At 31.6% G+C, this 12404-nt stretch overlaps 1 protein-coding gene across 8 annotated transcripts; it reads left to right on the top strand.

Moving 5' to 3' along the window:
• The first annotated feature begins 4015 nt into the window (after positions 1-4015).
• Positions 4016-11909, top strand: LOC114376294. Of its 8 annotated transcripts, none has more exons than XM_028334352.1 (13): positions 4020-4294; positions 4943-5138; positions 5620-5769; positions 6123-6233; positions 6518-6853; positions 7320-7502; positions 7620-7907; positions 8008-8130; positions 8505-8702; positions 9019-9272; positions 9644-9845; positions 10412-10717; positions 11408-11909. In XM_028334352.1, exons 2-13 carry the CDS (start codon positions 4977-4979, stop codon positions 11702-11704), a joined length of 2610 nt encoding a protein of 869 aa, XP_028190153.1. In that variant the 5' UTR covers positions 4020-4294; positions 4943-4976; the 3' UTR covers positions 11705-11909. The 8 variants fall into 8 exon arrangements, with proteins under 8 accessions (XP_028190158.1, XP_028190156.1, XP_028190159.1 ...); XM_028334350.1 differs by having other exon boundaries at positions 4021-4294; positions 5620-5799; XM_028334354.1 differs by having other exon boundaries at positions 4022-4294; positions 5573-5799.
• The last annotated feature ends 495 nt before the right edge of the window (positions 11910-12404 follow it).

Below are 12404 nucleotides of genomic sequence, written 5' to 3'. Positions count from 1 at the left end.
CACAGTTATCTCATGTTTAAGTCTTGGATATACAGTAAGTAGGATTGTCTCCAATAAAAAATAGTTAAGATCTCTCTAGAAAATAATTGTGCATTGGATAACGTACTCCCCAATTTATAAATATTGGATACCACTTTCAGCTGAGATTTCAACCCAGCAAATCCAGGTAATTGACCTTAAATATTAACAATGACTTTTGGCAGGAGGCTCTGTTCATCCTTTTCAAAGTGTCATCTTTGACTATATCGAAGCAATTCGTAAGTATGCATCATTTATAAAAGCCTATTTAAGCATTATCTGCTTAAACATGATCTAAAGACCAAGACTTATTATTTCAGCACATCAACAATAGCTACAACATCTTGGCATGCTATTGGTGGTTGGATCTGACTTTTTGTGCCAGAGTTTGAAAATGAGTTATCATGGTACATGCCCACAATGTATAGGGTCGATCGGCTTACGGAGGAGAACACTGACTTATTATTATGAGTGCATGAAAAACGAATCTTGATAATTAAATAGCATGATTATATATAAAGGGCCGAATTTTATCTGTATCCTAAAGTGGATCATTCACACACATCTTAAAAGAAATGCCATCCTTATTAAATGCTCGTGTGTGCCTTGAAGATTCATGATTTCCAGCATGCTCTTGGATGACCCCTTTAAGTTATTATCTAATCCAAAAACACACTGAAAGTGCATTCTCCTTCAAATTGATTGGCCAATGTTTTCTTACTTGTAATCATTTTCTACCATAATAGTATGTGTACAACCTTAAGTCATAGAGTCCATTCTCGGATTATTATACATGCAAGTGTGTGCCATACCTCTTTTTTGAGGCTCTTGCGTGGGATTAATTACCTTCAATAGGTCAACTTTAACCTCCATTGTGGTGTGTGGAATAATGATTCAGATGGAATTGGGCTCCTGAGTGTGATGCCCTACATTCAACAACCCCATTGATCATTATATAAAAAAGAAAGGCTCATTGGATGAAGGAAGCTTCATGGAAGATGGAACAATGATATCCAATATGAAAAAAAGAGAGAGGATATAATAAGATGGTACACATCACTCAATTAATTCTAAGCCATTTTTTGTTTATGTAAAAGGGTTTATGATTAAGTTTTGGATATTTAATAATATAAAATAATATTCAGTTTGGGGGGGGGGGAGTCAATGGATCCATCCATCCATTAGGTTCCAATTCATTTCAAGCTATTGGTTTGAAAAAGCAGGGTATGCGTGTTGGTTTATAGATAAGAAGCTAGAGAGGGGTCACACACTTTAAACTTCATCCTAGTATATGCCAAGCCTTTCACGTGTATACTTTGTCAGTTGGGTCTGTGGTCCTAGTGACGTGGTCCTAGTGACAATGTAACACATATTGGGTCTGTGGTCCTAGTGACAATGTAACACATATTTTGTACTTTGTAGGACTAATGCAATGCCTTTCTACAAAAATATCTTGCGTGATTTATCGCAAACTAACGGTTATATATATATATATATATAATTTTATTGTGTAGATAAAGACGGTAATGATATTTTAAATTTAAATAATTTTAATTAAATAGTCTTGCTTTTGGTTTCTATAAAAAATATTTTCTTAAAGAACATTGATTGTCACATATCAATTATAATTTTGTAGAAAAATATAAGAAATTAATATTCAAATAATTATAAGGACATATGGTGTTCTTACTTAGTTCTCTTATAATGCAAAATTTAAAAATCGGCCCGTATATTGATTTGTTATAATTTTAGTCTATTCTTGACCGGCTGATTGAAAATAAGATTGCTTTGGATTTCCCCAACTAGTTAATTAACTGATATTTTGTTCAATTTGGTCTAATTTTCCAAACCATGAATTCACAATCCATATAGTTATTTATTTTAGCCGGAAAATTTGTCTTATTTTGTAAAAAAAAATTAGATAAACTATATTACGCAAAGATTAAACTTTAATCCAGTATATTGAGAGGAGACATTCTCTAAGCTAGGGGGAAAAACATAGTTATTTCTTCAACCCCAAAAGATGCATGTTATATACATTTCACGTGTGGAAAGTTCAAGAGCGGTTAATGAAGGACAAAAGCGAGGTTTGACCCAAGCTAAAGAGAGTCATTTGTCGCAAAAAGCATAGCACCTTTTTTGTAGTGACTCAGGGTATTTCTTAGCTGGGTGCTAGAACTAGTCACTTGAATTGACATTCATTTAAAAGATTAGTTTTTTTTAATGGATTTTTTTACACATAGGATTATTTATTTGAATCAGATAATTGTTATAAAATCGGATGTATTTTTTCTTAAAATTATCATGTGCTAATTTAAATAAAATATAAATACATTAGAAATTCTGTAAATATTACTGGCACTTCTGTGTAAGCCAACTAGAATACAGGTGCTCACAGATATCTCATAGGATATGAAATGTATGGTCCAAAATTGTGAAATGTATGACCAAATACACTTTTTTTTATAAAGTGATAAATGAGTGGGTAATTGTCATTCAAAATTTTAAAATTTTGAAGCTTTTCTACTCATTATACTTTTGCAAGATTATAATTTCTGTACTTTAGTCTTTAATTCTTTTATTTAATTTAGTTATTTGAGTTAATATGTTACCATTTTGATTTCGTTTAAATTTTTTTATTTTTTTGACAAAAAAAAATTATGATAAAAAGGAGCTTAATAGCCCAAAAAACCAAAATAGCTATCGCTAAAATCAAGCTCTAGAGTGTCAACAACGAGATGTAAGCAAATAAAAAAAATGGATAAAATATATTTTTATTTTTAGTTCTCGAACTGTAATTTAACGTTATAAAAAAATGGTTTTGGTATCTGGAAAGCACTCTCCAACTTGTGCATGTTTTTTAATATTGGATTGAGAGAAAAAATTTAAAATATATTTTATTTTATAAAATTTATGGACTAAATTATTTTATATGAAAATTTGAAAATTAAAAACATATTTTATCCTAAAAATACTAACAACATTTCCCCATGCGCATGGCTAATCTATGCTTAACAAATGAATCTGCTAGACTATTAATATTAATTTCCCTTTAAACATGTGTCCGTGCGAGTTGTGACCTCTTGTGCTGCTGAGCTAGCGAGGCTATGGAATTTGCTAATTAAGCAAACCGATGGTGAGCAGAACAACCTTTTATGGTGTAAATCATGACCTCCTGTACTTAAAAAACAACATTCTAAGACAAATGCAAACAGAAAATCTTCCAAAACATGACAATAGAAGTTTTGGTGAAGACAAACCCAACAAGTTCTACCATAAAGTATGTACTAAGTTTGAGGCTATGGATTCAAATTTTACCATAAAACCTTTTTGTGAATTTTTGCCACCGATGGATTAGATTTGAGCAATTTTAAAATAAGGGAACACAAATTATGAAATTAAAAAAGGAGAGGATCAGAAGTACAGTCAAGTCTTTAATTTATTATTATATGTAAAAAGAAAAATCAGCTAATTTATTAAAACTCAACTTTAAAAAGCAAACAGTAAGTTTCGCTGCCTCCACTCAAGTCATTTGACTTTAAAAGCTAAAGAGAATTTAGGTCGAGCACACAAAACATCTTTAGGCAAAATTTCTACATATGGTGGCAAGAATATGCTAAGTAGTGCCGGTGCCCTATTGCATCTATAAAAATACGTTCACTTTTTGACCAAATTGTAAAGAAAATTATTTTCCTTTTTTAGTTGAAAAATAATAGAGATTTCGTCCACTGAGAAAGGCATCCATTTAGCACACTGTTTTTATTTTTATTTTTTATATATAACAATACTAGCATAGCATTTGATACTCGGGCAACCGCTTTTAGTTATTAGGAATATAGTTATTGCATGTTGTCTCACTAAATTAGATTTTAATTGAATAGAATAATATTAAAGTGTTGAAATTTTGTAAAAATTGCAATGGAAAGTATTATTACTATTTGACTATCTCTCTCCCTCTGTCTCTCTCAACTACACTACACAGAGCACATTCTTTTCTCCACACCAAAACATACATACGAACACAAACAGATCATCACACAGCTCTCACCCATTTGTATCCTTTCAATTTCTATCATCACCATTTGTCACTCTCATTCTTTAACACTCTCTTTCGGACCCATTCAATAACTAAGTCCTTTCTCTGATTCCCTTTTTTTCACTCAAAATAAAAATGGAACGTTCCATCTTTAAGCCACCATGATCCATCACCACTAATAGCAGCAACCAAGCTAAGCTCACTGTATCATCCTTTACAGCACCAAAGCTGTGTGTGTTGGTATCTTCCTCCTTCATTTTTTTTCTTTTATCTGTTTCCTTGTTTATCTTCTTTTTTTTGCTTTATCAATAAGTCAAAATCATCCGCTTTAACATGATTAATTAAACGGTAAAATTAAACGCAAAGATAAGAATAAAATAGTTTTTATTTTATTTTATTTCCATTCTCGTCCTTTCTGGAAGACCAAACAGCAACAAGTACACTTGTAACGACGTTATTCAACCAAAAAAATGGAATAAAATAGCATTGGTCTTTAAACTCAGATCATGAATCACCCCAATTTTACTACTATACTCTTTCATTCAGCTTATATTTATTTTCCATAAATTAATTAATTCTCTGTCTCTTCATCCTTCTATGTAGATTGTCAGAATAGATTAATATAGTATGTATGTTATGCTATGCACTACGAAACCAATGAACACGTAAATTAAATTGCTTCTCATTTTTACTTTCTAACAAGCCAGTAAGGTACTTCTAGTTCTAGTTCTAGTTCTACCTCCTTATAATTTTTTTACGTGCCTTTCACTTCCTCCACACAATACATGAATTCTCTCCTTTGCATGCTTTTCATGACTCTTACTTTACTATTTTCATCAAACCTCTTTCTGAATCTTTGTCATTCTCTGTTACGTATTTGAACATAAGAGAATTCTGGTGGGTTGCACTTGGAGTGGAGACAATGTTTCCAATGAGGGTATGGGTAGCTGTGGTATTCATTATGTTAGTAACTACTGTGGCGGCCAAGCCTCGTCGAATTCTTTTGGATACGGATGTTGATCTTGATGATGTATTTGCTCTTCTCTACCTTTTGAAGCTCAACAGATCAGAGTTTCAATTGGAGGTTAGCGAACCAAAGCAAATTGAGCAACACATGTTAATCTTGCCTTTATTTCCTTCTCCTTTTTGAGTTTTTTCACTGTGAATCATAGCATTTACTGATTGGCTTGAATCATTTACTCCTTGGTTGAAATCATTTCTATTTTCCAAGCAAAACTTATTGTTGTTTCTGTTGGCTTAATAAAGGAATTGTCATATTAAAAAGTGTGTAGTGTGTGTTCTTTCTTTTTGTTGGATAAGCCATAAGTGTGTGTTTTAAAAGATATCAATATTTCTCTCAGAAAAAAAAAAGGCTATCAATACGTAGTAGTACTTTGTTCGTCTCCATGTGTTGTAAAGCCCACACAATTTGATCTTATGAAGCTGACATTGCATATATGGCATTACTTGGGGGATGGTTATGTTGTGAACCATTTTAAGCATTTCTTTACCATTCAGGGATTGGAATTTTGTGATGTTTTGAGTCTTCATACCAACATCTGTAGGGAGTCACAATCAATGCAAATGCTTGGACTAATGTCGGACATGCTGTGAATCAAGTTTATGACATACTTTACATGATGGGGAGAGATGACATAGCAGTTGGAATGGGAGGTGAGGGTGGAATACTCCCAGACGGTACCATTCTCCCAAATGTGGGTGGATATCTTTCAATTATAGAACAAGTATGTGTGGCCTTTTCATTTTCTTTAGGAAACCTCTAAGTAGCTAGAAATACACGGAGCATATAATACATCATAGGACAAAATGTAGATACAATTCCATAGGTACTTTTGGTATTGGCCATAGATTAGAATTGGAGTTTCATATTGGTAATTCGTGTTGACATTTAATGGAAACCTTTATTTTGCATATTACCAAGGTGAAACTTCAATTTTGATTAAAAAATAGCCCCAAAAGTACATGTGGAATTGCTTTTAAGTTTTATACAACATCATATTCGTGTTCATGATTGAAATTTAGATCAAATAATATTTCATTGAATTAGGGAATGACAACGACAGGAGGCTGCAGATACAGACAGGCCATTCCAATAGGCCATAGAGGGATCTTGGATATTGATACTATTTATGGCATCCGAAAAGCTTTCCTTCCACAGGTATAATATACATTGTCAAATTGAACATGTTACCTATCATAGATAATAACTCCTTACGATAATATAAAAAAATAGTATTGAACTCCCCAACATTCTCCTTTTAGTAATAATGTTCGTTAATGTTAGCTTCACCATAATTGTGTACCAATTGTTCTAGACAACTTACCTTTGACTTGAAACTGTTTAGAATTACATTACAACAAAATTGATTCATTTGTTTGAACTGATACTTTGTATTCTATATACTAATACTCATTTTCTTGTTGATTCCATCATGAAATTAGGGGATAAGGAAATATACTCCCTTAGGACAACCAACTGCTCAACAAGTGTTGATTGACAAAATATCTGCAGGTCCTATAACTTTGATTGTGATAGGAGTGCAAACAAATATAGCTATTTTTCTCATGAACAATCCACACTTGAAGAAAAATGTACAACATATTTACATAATGGGCGGTGCTGTGAGGTCAACAGACCCAACTAGTTGTTGCCCCAAAAATGCATCCTTTTCTTGCATTCCTGGGCAGTGTGGTGACCGTGGCAATGTATTCACAAATTACGAAGCGAACCCTTATGCAGAGTTCAATATATTTGGTGACCCTTTTGCAGCATACCAGGTCAGTCTCAAACTATATGTATAACAAGTTAACATGCATTATATTATCTAAAGGGCCTTCCAACATCTTTTATGATGGCACTAATGTTTTATGTGTTCATATGGACAAAACTTATATACAACTATTAAGTGATGTTTGTGTTGTTCTCCCATCAAAATTGGAGTTTCACCTCAATAATATGGATAATAAACTTTAATTTTGATTGAAAAATGACACAAACACCACCCACATAATTATATTTAAGTTTTGTACTTATATTATATTATAGCATAAAAAAATTATTTAAATTCATTTGAATAAATGTCATTTTTAAGTAAATAATAGTCATCATTGTTTAACTAACCCTTAATGGCAACTATAATCAAATAAGCATTCAATCTTTTCAAGGTTCAGATTGACATGTTTACATGCAAAGATAAATGAAAGATGTGATTGGTTCTTGACCAAAAAGTACATGTCATTTTAGGTGATTCATTCTGGTATACCTGTTACCCTTGTTCCTCTTGATGCAACAAACACAATCCCCATCAATGAAGAATTCTTTAATGAATTTGAAAAAAGTCAAGACACATATGAAGCACAATATTGTTTCAAGTCCTTGAAAATGGCTAAAATGGCTCGTGATAAGCTTGACAACCAATTCTATACGGTAATCTCTTAATAACGTTTGCATATATCATACATGCCTATAATTTCACTTGTTAACATATCTTTTGTGTGATGGAGTAAAAAGGAATTTATATTGATAAAGACTTATTGTTATCAGAGTTATTTTATGTGGGACTCTTTCGCATCTGGTGTAGCGGTCTCAAGCATGAGAAACTCCAATAAAAAAAATAAAAGGGAAAACGAATTTGCTCATATGGAGTACATGAACATAACTGTAATTACTTCAAACAAACCTTATGGGATATCTGATGGCTCCAACCCATTTTTTGATGGCCTCAAAGTTCCTAAATTCAATCTAAAGAAAGGCGGGGTGCATAGTGGTCATGTTCAACAAGGGCTTAGAGATAAATTTTGTTTTGTGAAGAATGGGAAAGGGAGATGTCAGGTACTTGCTTTTCTATTTTTCCTTAAAACTTTAAGATTGCACAAATAATCGAACATATAACAAAATTTTTATGCTTATTTATACAAAATGTGCTACATAGGACGGTTATACAGCTGAGGTGGATGGTCCTGACTCGGTGAAGGTACTTGTCGCCACTAAAGCAAAGCCTAACAGGGACGTTAGGAGTAAGCTTGACAAAGAATATTTCAAAAGCTTCTTGAATGTGAGTTCACTTTTATTTTGCTCAAGCATTTCCAATTTTGCTTTACACAATATTTAGGTAAAAAAAAAAAAACAATAATTAAAGGAATCACATCACTAAATAATTTGTGCTCTAACTGTTATTGGGTCTGTAAAATAAATTTGGCTCATACGCACCCTAGAGGATAAAGTGCAATAATAATCATTAATTAGAAAATCAATGGTTGAGATCGTAATTAAATTACATTTTGAAGTATCTATATTTGATAATATCACAATTTTCAATCATTAATGTTCTAAATTAATAGTGCATCTGTCACTCCAGTTTAGAGTAGCCAAACCATATAAAGTGATATGAGTAACTGGATTTTTTTCTTTAATTGTGGTGGTTCACAGGTGCTAAAGCAACCACAACATGCCGGGAGGTTCAACTTCACTACACAATTTCCTTACTACGAAGAAGTTACTTACATGCCAGATTTTCAAAACAAAACACTGGGTAAACCAGTTGTGTTTGACATGGACATGAGCGTAGGAGATTTTCTTGCTCTATTTTATCTCCTTAAAGTTGATGTTGAAGTGATAAATCTTAAGGTATACTAAGTTTTGTTTTTTTTTTTATTTGGGTATTCCGTATTAACTTAAAGATTGACACACAAAAATGTGCCCAAATAAAAAACACTTAATGATCTTTTATCTTAATCAGGATATTTTTATTTTTATAACACAAATTTTAGAGAGGGAAGGTTGTCAAATCTAAATTCAAGGCATAACTACTTTAGTTGTAATTTGTGCACTTATGTTTCTTTGTTATGTGACACTTAAAATCCAAGATTTATTGAGTTGAATTATACTTATTCTTTTTTTATATATATAGAGACATGGACTCATATAGTGACTTTTGGCTTAGGCAATCATCGTAAGCCCAACTGGGTGGGCAAATGCCGCAACAATAGATGTTATCTATGACTTATTGCACATGATGGGTCGTGACGATATCCCAGTTGGTCTAGGTGATTTTTTTCCAATGAATCAATCAGATCCAATATTCCCAACCGCTGGAAACTGCAAGTATGTTAAAGCCATTCCCCATGGAAATGGTGGGTTTTTGGACTCTGATACTCTTTATGGACTTGCTCGCGATTTACCACGTAGTCCCAGAAGGTTCTTTTCAAGTTACTTTTCTGCCTTAAAAGTGCTCATCAACATTATGATGCATAAGGAATTATTGGAACCATGATGGTTATGTGGAGAAATGAAGCTACTATTGCCACTAAAATGATGGAATTTGTGTAAAATTAAAAACTATACTGAAGAAAGAATTAAAAAAAAAAGGTTTTTTCACCTAAATAATAATATGAGAATTTGATATTGGAAGAAACCACTAAAATTTACCATCTTGGAGTAGGTTTGCTTTGATGGAAATGTTAAGAGCTTAAAATTTGTTAAAATACAAGCACATGTATAATAAGAGTGAAAATAAAAATTGTTACCCGTGATATACACTAACAATTTGGTGTGTTGTGACTGATTAGGTATACACTTGAAAATTCCATGAAGTTTGAGACTTCTCAGAATACTGATCACCTTGAACTCAGACAACCACTGGCTATGGAAATTTGGGAGTCTATAATGCAAACACTGGAACCAGAATCTAAAATTACAGTATTAACCAATGGACCCTTAACTACTTTGGCAAAGGTTGTATCAATGAAAAACATAAGCTCAAGAATTGAGGTAAGTTATATTATACAACTTTTGTACAACATTTTAGAATAATAGTAATTCAGACCTTCTAATTTAAATTGTGTGTGATTTTAGTCTCTTAATATATTTTAGTTAATTAAACCTTTATATTGTTAAAATTAAAAAAATATGATTTCTTTATCATTTTTCTTCTTTTTAAAACTACCAAATTCTCATTTTTTTATCCAACTTTTTTGAACTTGTGATGGATTTGAGATGTGGAATAGTTTTAAAATTTTAGAAGTAGAAAATATAGTGAAAATTTGATAAAAGGTTGGAGGATTTTATTTTATACAATGTGATATTGGGGTTTGAACAGGGGAAGTTTTAATTTCTAACCTTTGAATGAAATTTATTACTAAAGTTTTAATTTCAAAAGTTGATGTAAGAATAGTCCCTAAAAAGTAAATTTGTTCCATGTCAATTTGATGAAAGTTAGATATTAGACAAAAGTAAAACCTGAACTTGAATGTTTTAACCATGTCAGGGAAGATTTGTAGCTAAGATGATTATAATTTGCAGTAATGACATGACACAATAGTTCCAAAATGTTTCAGGAGGTTTATGTAATGGGGGGACACATCAGCAGGAATGTCTGTGACAAAGGAAATATATTTTCTGTTCCTTCCAACCAATATGCAGAATTTAATATGTTCCTGGATCCTTTAGCAGCCAAGACAGTGTTTCAATCAGAAGTTAACATCACACTCATTCCACTCAGTGTCCAACAGAAAGCAAGTTCATTTTCACATATGTTATGCTGGTTGCGTAGGATAGAACAAACACCTGAAACTGTGTTTTCCAAGCGTGTGCTATTAAGGCTACAACGTCTGAAGCAAATCCACCACAGATATCACCATATGGTATAACTTCAATGCTATAACTTTAGTTTTTGAGCCTGAAACAAAAGGGAATTGGACCGACTCTAGAATTATTTGAACAAAATATCACCAAAAGCATAGAGGTTTGGAGTTTTATTTTTATGTATGGTGAATGTAAAAAAAAAGTTATACAGACAACTAATTAGAAATTATGGTAGATATAACTTTTAAAATAATTATAAAAAAATAAAATATTTTCATACTTAACAATTTGTAGTTGAATGATAGTTTAAAAATTCTTTTCACTGTGTATATATTTACTCAACGGTTTAATTTGTGATTAATTTCTATGCAACGCAGGGTAAAAAAAAATACTATCAAACAAATCATTTTTTTAAATCGGCAAAAAAAATATATATTAGAAACAGGTACCAGAAGTACCACAATACATATGATAAATACAGCTTGTAAATTATAAATGCAACATGATAAACACAAATGGTAGTAATTATGACTCTTAATATAGTTATTGTAAATTATAAATATGAACACACTTATCACACATGTCAATTTGTAACTGAAAACAGTATAAAAAATTTACATTACCAATATATACACTATTTACTCCATAGATTGAATTTAATTTTTATACATCATATGATACTACGTTACTAACATTTTGGTTTTCTACATTGTTTTTGTTACTTACGGCTTGTGTTTATAATGTTGTAGGACACATTCTTAGGGGAAATTCTAGGTGCCGTTGTCCTAGCTGACGGCCCTTCATCTCTAAAAGAAAAATTTGAGATCAAGGGCATTAAAGTGTTGGCCGAAGGAGATGAGTCCATCGATGGAGAAATGGTGGTGGATGAGGAACAGGGGAAATTGGTGAGAATTTTAAGCCATGTGAATGCCAAGGCTTATCATGAAAAGTATTCAAAGAGGCTCGGTGACTGGAACCAATCGGCTAAGGTAGGAAGCTTTGAAGATCAAATAAGGAAATGGAGTCATCCACATTCTTTATTATAAAAGCTAGAGAGCACTTGTTCATGGTTCCCTGTTAAAAGTAGCAAATCTTTTTTCTGATTTTATGTACGCTATAGTTTTTTTGTTGTGTGGTTGATATTCTTCAAGCTTTAATGCAGACTTTCAAGTTAATATAGGAAAAGAACAAATAAAAGTAACTTAGGGTATAATAAATACTTAAGAGCAAAATACAACAGATTAACCTATACTGATTTTGGCTCTCATTTTGTAATTACCATTTATATTCCAACATGAAAATTTTACTAACCTTGGATGAAACAATGTGCTACAATACATTATAAATCTTACAAATTTTATATCTCAAACGTGAAAAAACGAGCATACACTTCTAAATATAATATTCAAAGTTTAAAGACTCTATCATCAATAAGCAGTTACGGCTCTCTACCCAAAAAAGAAAAAGAAAAAAATCACGTTTCACTGTATAAAAGAAAACGACCTTAACAAATTAATTCAGTGGAAAAGAAAGCACGTTTCACAAGAATTTGAGTTTCATTTTTTTTATATATAAATATTTAATTAGTAAATAATTTATAAGTATTTTTATAAATATTTATTGAATCTTAAGGTTAGTTTTAACTTAAAAAAATCTTCCTACTTAACTCATAAACTTTCTCATATAAAAATATAAGACTTAAATATATTTTTATCTCTATAATTTAATATTTTTTTAGTTTTCTGT

This window comes from Glycine soja, chromosome 11 (genome assembly GCF_004193775.1).
Source record: "Glycine soja cultivar W05 chromosome 11, ASM419377v2, whole genome shotgun sequence".
Lineage (NCBI taxonomy): Eukaryota > Viridiplantae > Streptophyta > Magnoliopsida > Fabales > Fabaceae > Glycine > Glycine soja.
The sequence above is the reverse complement of the archived record's forward strand: the minus strand, read 5'-3'. Positions and strand labels throughout refer to the sequence as shown.

Excerpts from the sequence above, each read along its gene's own strand:
- LOC114376294 (XM_028334350.1), top strand. The coding sequence starts at position 4,977 with ATGTTTCCAATGAGGGTATGGGTAGCTGTGGTATTCATTATGTTAGTA. Across the intron at positions 7,503-7,619 it reads TTGACAACCAATTCTATACG|AGTTATTTTATGTGGGACTC; the intron begins GTAATCTCTTAA and ends TATTGTTATCAG. Across the intron at positions 8,131-8,504 it reads ATTTCAAAAGCTTCTTGAAT|GTGCTAAAGCAACCACAACA; the intron begins GTGAGTTCACTT and ends GGTGGTTCACAG.